This window comes from Protopterus annectens, chromosome 7.part1, assembly GCF_019279795.1.
Source record: "Protopterus annectens isolate FY-2018-M chromosome 7.part1, PAN1.0, whole genome shotgun sequence".
NCBI classification, from domain to species: Eukaryota; Metazoa; Chordata; order Ceratodontiformes; family Protopteridae; genus Protopterus; species Protopterus annectens.
Genome location: NC_056740.1, coordinates 406,758,132 through 406,765,730, shown reverse-complemented (window position 1 = coordinate 406,765,730; position 7,599 = coordinate 406,758,132). Strand labels below are relative to the sequence as shown.

The 7,599-nt window shown below is 39.7% G+C and overlaps 1 protein-coding gene across 1 annotated transcript in view; it reads right to left on the bottom strand.

Annotated features, from left to right (window-relative positions):
- Positions 1 to 1,051: 1,051 nt before the first annotated feature.
- The window catches only part of CDHR4 (cadherin related family member 4), a 764,521-nt gene continuing 757,973 nt past the window's right edge, over positions 1,052 to 7,599 (bottom strand). The window contains exon 17 of the mRNA XM_044078501.1: positions 1,052 to 1,112. Within this exon, the coding sequence (XP_043934436.1) occupies positions 1,052 to 1,112 (61 nt within the window). The remainder of the gene's footprint in view (positions 1,113 to 7,599) is intronic.

The following is a 7,599-nucleotide window of genomic DNA, read 5'->3' as shown; positions in this document are numbered from 1 at the left end:
CCAGTCAATTGTGCACACCTAGTCCTGTTAATGCACATCTGTAACCAGATGTTTATTGTCAAGATGAGCATTTTAGATATTGGCCTTGGGCTGTGCTCTCTTAAACAATGGGTTGAAATATATCTTGACAATTTGTTTACAGACAAGCTTCTTTAAAGCTGAGAAGTGATAATCTATTCATAGGTTCATAGATGTTTCGAGGTAGTTAACAGAAGATAATTTTCACCTTGCCATCACCCACTGTCATGTTGTACCTCTTTTCTCAAGAAGGGCAAAGTATGTCATCCCAGGGGTGAACTTATGGGTACCCATCCAAGTGTCCAGGCTTGACGGGAAGAATGTTAGTGCATCACATTGTTTAAATGATGAGGTAGATATTAGATAATAAATGTATCACTCCATAAAATTGTTTTGGTGGATAATTAAGTCTCTTGTTGTGATATTAGCTACACTGTTTGATCTGTTGAAATCCAGTAGATCGAGAAGGATGGGTTCCTTAATGGCTCAGATTTACAGGCATAGATTTCTCCTAAGAACCTGTATACACAGACAGACACATACAAACAAGCTACACACAAGCTAGGGCGGTTTCTGATTGGTGATTGGCAGTAACTCTTCATGGTATTTCTCAGTGTTATACTGTCGTCTTTAGCACCCACCTGTTTCTCTCATTCTAGGACCTCATCAGTAAGTGCAGTTGCTTAGTACAACAATATGTGTATTTTGCAACTGCTTATGCAAAATCTCTGGTATAAATGCCAAAAAAGGGTCTCTAACTGGATAATAATATTGAAACCTTCCCTAACTTGGATAATTCAGCATTAAGGGTGGAAGGTATCCATGCAAAGACAGCCTTGCAACTGGCATTAAGTTAAACATGTTTCCTAATTGTAAAACTCCATATGATTAAATAAGTAAACCTAGAGTTTTTTATAAAATGAAATGCAGTGGAAATTACACACTAACACAACATTCTGAATTTTTGCAATATGTCTGTATCCCTTTATAAATAAATAAATGTGTACATGAATAAATATGGTACAAATTTCATTTACCCCTGTTGTACAAGAGGAGCTGTCATTTCTGGAGGTGATGAGTTTGACAGTGATGTGCTAGACAAACACAAGAAAGAAAAAAACAAATTTTAATTATAAATAAAAATCCTTTTCTAACATGCCTTCTAAACAGTTGTATCATTGCAATTTTTGATCATCCCTTTTACTTAAATAGATACTTAATTCAAAAATATAATTAGTTCCTCACACAGAAAACTCTGAAAATGTAATTGTCAAAGTTACAATTGTCCATCACAGAGCAACACAACATATTTAGCTTAAAGTAGAGCCACATGTTTTTTATTTATTAATTATTTATGTATTTAACATTTGTTAACTGGGAAAGTCCGACCTGGAACAAAGACAATTTTCAAAGGAGGCCCAGGGAGAAACGCTCCACATGCATGTCTTTGTAACTTTGCTCGAATAAGCATCATTATCTCTATTTGTGTGCAGTTTTGTGGCTTAAGTTTAAAGATCTTACCATTTTACAGTTTCTGTTTACTGATGCTATTTGATTAGTCTGGGCATTATTTATAAACATTGTGCACTACGGAAAAAGGCGACTAACTAAAAATACAAGATGCCTTCACTAAAATAAACATGTGACTATCCAGTTCTCATTGATCATAAATGTTAAAAAATGCTATTTTAATCAAAAACCTCAAATAAAGAACACAAGCAACTCAATATCAGTTGTCTGTGCAACGCATCATTTAAAAAATTCATTCACAAAAACATTTTCAGGACTCACAGCTGAACCGACCAAACATACAGATTATGTCTTACACAAAACTAATCAACAACTGGACATGCTCTGCAAATCAAACCACTCCTTCATAGGTTCATAGATTAGTACTAAGCTAACTGCCCTTGCGAGCCATTTTAAGCCTAGCCAGTTATCCCTTGTGAGACTCATACCCTGTACCTTGTGCTTGTAGGGCAAACACCTTAAACATAAGGTCACCCTCCCAACCCCTTTTCACAGAACAACCCTAATTAGATACCACACGTACATTACTACACCCAGGTCTACTGCACACATCTTCAGTCCTAACAAATGTTCTAAAAACCCAGCTCAGTAAACTAAAGTAACATAGGTTCATAGGTTCATAGGTTCATACTAGGCTATCTGCCCAAGGGCATTTACAAGCCTAGCCCATAGTTATGTGGCTTTCGCCACCCCTTTAGTTTGAATAAAAACTATGCCTATCATTTTGCTGTGCCTCTGTCAAGCAGTGACACTGAAGTAATCCCTGGGGTATATCTGCGATCTCCCATCCATTGGTCAAGATTCCTCTTGAACAAGGCCAGCGAGGTGCTCTGCCTCACATGTACCGGGATTTTGTTCCACAGCATAGGGAGTCTCTGGGTGATGAATCTGTCCCTCCAGCACGCTCTATTTATAACCGTGTCAAGGTTTAAGTCTCCCCTTGTGGTTCTGAGGGATCTAGATTTTTGAGGTGAAGCATATTCATCAAATCTGGGTCTGACATGGCCTTATATGTCAGGCACAGGTCACCTCTGAGCAAGCGGTATGAGACTGAATAGAGCTGGAGTTCTTTCAGTCGGGCAGCATAAGACATATTTTTGAGACCCTTTATCCTTTTGGTGAGGAACTTTGGGGCCTTTCAAGCTGCAGCAGGTGTCTGGTCAGATACATTCGAACGGGCATTGTACTCAATCATAGGTCTAATGAGTGATGAGTACAGGGGACAATGACCTCCCTTGATCTAGATGTGAATCCCTTCATGATCAGGTGGGCGATATAGAAGGTTTTCCTAACTACTTTAGCAACATGAGTGTCAAACAAAGGCTACTGTCAACCTGGGTCCCCAGATCCCTGATGACTTTTCTGTGCTCAGTGGATTGTCACCTATATGGTAGCTAGGGGTAACCTTGTTTTTCCCAAGGGTATGACTATGCATTTTTGGCTTTAACTTCAGGCCATGGCTCTGGCACCAGTTATCCGCTTTCTGTGAGGCCCTTCTGGAGGATATCTGTGTCAGATGTGTTTTCGACTATGGCCAGTTTGCAGTCATCTGCAAACTTTGTCAGCCATAACCCTCCTGTGTTTGCTTGTACTTCAGAAAAGTAGATGCCGAACAAGAGTGGACCCAGGACTGAGCCCTGTGGGACACCACTTGTGACAGGCTTTGAGTCTGACATGGCTCCAGCAACTCTGACCCTGTGGGTTCTGTCACTTAGCCAGTTTGCAACCCATCTTGTGATGTATGGGTTTACATTCAAGCTGATGAGTTTTTCGATGATACCTGAGTGGGGTATTGTGTCAAGGCCTTTGCCAGGTCGAGGTAGGCTGTATGGACTGCCTTTCCTCATCAATGGCCTTGGTGACTGTCTCTAAAAGTCAACCAAGTTTAAGAGGCAGGATCTGCCTTTGACAAAGCCAAACTGGGTTGGATCCAAAGTCTGCAAGTTCCTATGTCTTTATTTATGAGTTCCATTATGATCCTCTCCATGGCTTTGCGGATAAGGCTTGTCAAGCTAATGGGGCGTAATTTCCAGGGTCTGTGGAGGCACCGCCTTATGAAGTGGGACCACAGTCGCCGTGTGCCACTCCTTGCACGTATCCTGAGGTGAGGCTAAGATTAAACAGCTGTCCTAACTGTGGGTTTAATTCCTCGTTGAGTTCGTGAAGCACACAGCCGGGACACCATCCGTCCCATGGATGCTGTGTTTTTGCCTTAGTGAGGGCAGTTCTCACCTGGGCTTGGAGATGTTTGGGGAGCTACAATCCTCTGGAATAGATATCTCCTTTTGGGGAGGGGAGAAGTTTGCACTGAACCTGTCAGCCAGTATGTTGGCAATGTGTGTAGGTTCAGTAATTTTCACATCATTTTGAACTAATTCTGAGCATATCTGGGAGTTTCCTCCTAGGTTTCTAACATAGCTAAAGAAGGCCTTATGACTGTCTTTAGAGTCCTTGGCGATTTTTCTCTCAAAATTTGCCTTGGATGATTTTATGAGAGCTCTTAGTTTTTTACTTATAATGATCAAAGGTGTCTTACCTTTCAAGGATTTTGCTCTATCTTGTAGTAGCTTCCTCCTTTTGTTGTAGAGCTTGTTTATGGCTGGGGTCCACCAGACTGGACGCTTGCCTTTGGTACAGAGAGTCTTACAACAAAACCCCAAAATTTGTTGCAAGCATACTGAACAAAACTCATCACTTCATAGTACTACACAAAATACAATGGCCAGAGGTATATCTCACAATAATATACACCTAGCTAAAGACAGAAAACACAATTCTTTATTATCCAACTCTGACTTAATTCATAAACGCAGTTTCCTATACAACCATGAGCACAATATCAAAACCAGGGTGGCATCATCAAATCAATCAATCATTGTGGAAACTAACATTTATTCAGTCCATACTGTCAAATTATTGAATTCAGTACTTTCAGATGTAATAGCAAAGACCAATATCAACAGCTAAAAATGTGTTTGGCATCTGTCTGGACTTGCAAGTGTTATCAGACAATCAGACATGACAATAAAAACTCACAACTCACAGACAGGCATTGTCAGGTCACTTACTTTACTTACCAAACTAACACCCCCAGACTACATAAATCTCATTTCTACTTCCTCCTCCTTTCATTAAAACCTGAAACTGCTACGTTATCCACAACCCTTTCCCCCCTTCTCAGAAATACACAACTCGCTGATTGTAATTTGACTTAAACTCACAATTATAGATTCATAGATTCATAGATTAGTACTAGGCTAACTGCCCTTGCGAGCCATTTTAAGCCTAGACAATTATCCCCTGTGAGATTCAAACCCTGTACCTTGTGTTTCTAAGGCAAACACCTTAACCATTTATTACCTTTCATTGACCCCTGTCAAATCACAGTTATTAATTACTTTATTTTAATTTTTTAAAAATGCATCATGTCAAAACTTCTTGTGCTAAAAGGGAAATATGTTCTCTTTTTAAAAATATTTAAAAAATATTCTATTATATAAAATGCTAAATGCATATTTTCTACTGTAATAATTTTAAATTAGAATCAATCTCAATGTTTTCGTATTTTAGAGCTTTTTTACTCTAGGCCGCCTGTGAAAATTGATTTTCAGCTCAGAGTATTCTGTCTAACTAATGAAAATGAATGAATGAATGAATGAATTATTGAATGAATGAATGAATGAATGAATGGATGAATGAATGATTGAACAATTTATTGAATAAATTACTGAATAAATTATTGAATGAATGAATAAATTAAAGAGCTGTGGTGATACCAGACGTATATTTTTCTAGTATTTTCTCTGCAATTTGTGTTGCTGGTACCTTTGCCCTTGAAAATTGCTCTTGGATTTATTGAATAAATTACTGAATAAATTATTGAATGAATGAATGAATTATTGAATGAATTAATTATTGAATGAATGAATGAATGAATGAATGAATTAATTAATTAATTAATTATTGAATGAATGGATGAATGAATGAATTATTGAATGAATGAATGAATTAATTAATTATTGAATGAATGAATGAATGAATGAATGAATGAATGAATTATTGAATGAATGAATGAATGAATGAATGAATGAATGAACAAGTGAATGAATGAATTATTGAATGAATGAATGAATTACTGAATGAATGAATGAATGAATGAATGAATGAATGAATGAATGAATGAATGAATTATTGAATGAATGAATGAATAGATACCACTGCAAGGTATACAAAAGTTCAATATGATTCATAAAGAGAGCAGCACAAGCTGAACAATGGGGTTAACACCATAACATACTGTCTTACCCCATAATATCCCATTTATGGAATTCCCTGCCCAGCATTATGTGCAATTCACAAACATTATACACTTGCATACCAGCTGGACGTAGACGAGTAACTCCAAATGCATACTTACATGTCATGTAAAACCTGTGACCGAAGGAAAACTTATGAGTGAAGCAATACCCCTTTCTTGCTGATGCCAGTGCTTTGGATCAGCTGGTCGACACCCCCTACGAGACGTAAAAATATCCTGGACCTGGTCCTAATCAACATGAGTAGCCACTGTAGCACTCCTACAGTACCATCCTTCTTGGTAAGATCCGACCATAAAGCAATCACTTTTGAAGTCACCATCCCCCCTGACACCCCCCCTTGTCAGGGTCAAATGAAAAACTTTTCCAAAGCTGACTACAATCTCCTCAGAGCAGGTGTAATCAGATTCAAGGCCACAGTCCCTTCAGCAGGAACTAGCACTAATGTCCGAGCCTACATCAAAAAACTATATGAGCACCTACATAGCTGTATGGACTCAGCAATACCTGACAGGACCAAATCATCTTCCTCAAGGAAGAGTAAACCTGTCTGGTGGACAGCAGCAATAAACAAACTCTATAATAGAAGGAAACAAATTGCTGTCCAGGGCTAAGAAGGAGCAGGTGCCAAGTTGGAAGCAATCTGTCCTCTGTCTTAACAAGCAAATAAGGTCACTGGTGAAATCATCTAGGGCTAACTTTGAGTCCATATTGGCCACATCCACTAAGTACAATCACAAAGCCTTCTTCACATATGTCCGCAATCTCAAAGGCAACACCCAAATCTTCTCTGAACTGGTGGTCAATAACACTACACACACAAATGCCATAGATATAGCCAACCAGTTGGCAGACAGGTTCAGTGAAAACTTCACCCCCTGTCCCCCCATCAGTAAACCAGGACAACCCCAGCACCTGCCCCCCTCCCCATATTACCAGGGAGCAGGTACTTAATGCCCTCTCAAAGGCAAAAAATGCAGTCTCCTTGAGACACAATAACATCCTTGGCTGTATCCTACTTGAACTCAGGCATGAGCTCTGAGCTCTATTAGACACCCTATTCAACCAAAGCCTAAGCTCCGGCGTCATCTCAACTGAATGGAGGACAGCCGCTGTTATCCCTCTACACAAAGGTGGAGCATCCACTGACCCCAGGCGATTATAGGCCCATCAGCCTAAATAGCCTGATATGCAAGACCATGGAATGCATTATCATGGACCTTATAAACAAGGACATTGACAACCTCCATATGCTTGGCCCCACACAATTTGGTTTTGTCAAAGGGAGATCATGCCTGTTAAACTTGGTTGATGTCTTTGAAACAGTCACCAAAGCCACGGATGAGGGGAAGACAGTGCACACCAGCTACCTTGACCTAGCCAAAGGCTTTGACACTATTCCCCACTCAGGCATAATAGATAAACTCTCCCAACTAGGCATCAATCCATATGGTACCAAATGGGTACCTAACTGACTCACTGATAGAACCCACTCAGTCAAAGTAGGGGAAGCCACCTCTAGTAGTAGACCTGTAACAACTGGTGTACCCCAAGGATCGGTCTTGGGGCCTCTACTGTTTGGGATATAGTTTATTGAGGTGCAAGCCAAAACCAGTGGTCTGTTGCTGACCAAGTCTGCAGATGACTGCAAGCTGAGTGCTGTCTTAAATTTCCCTAGTGATGTGAACATCCTCCAAAAGGGCCTTACCCAAACTAATGATTGGTGCCAGAAGCA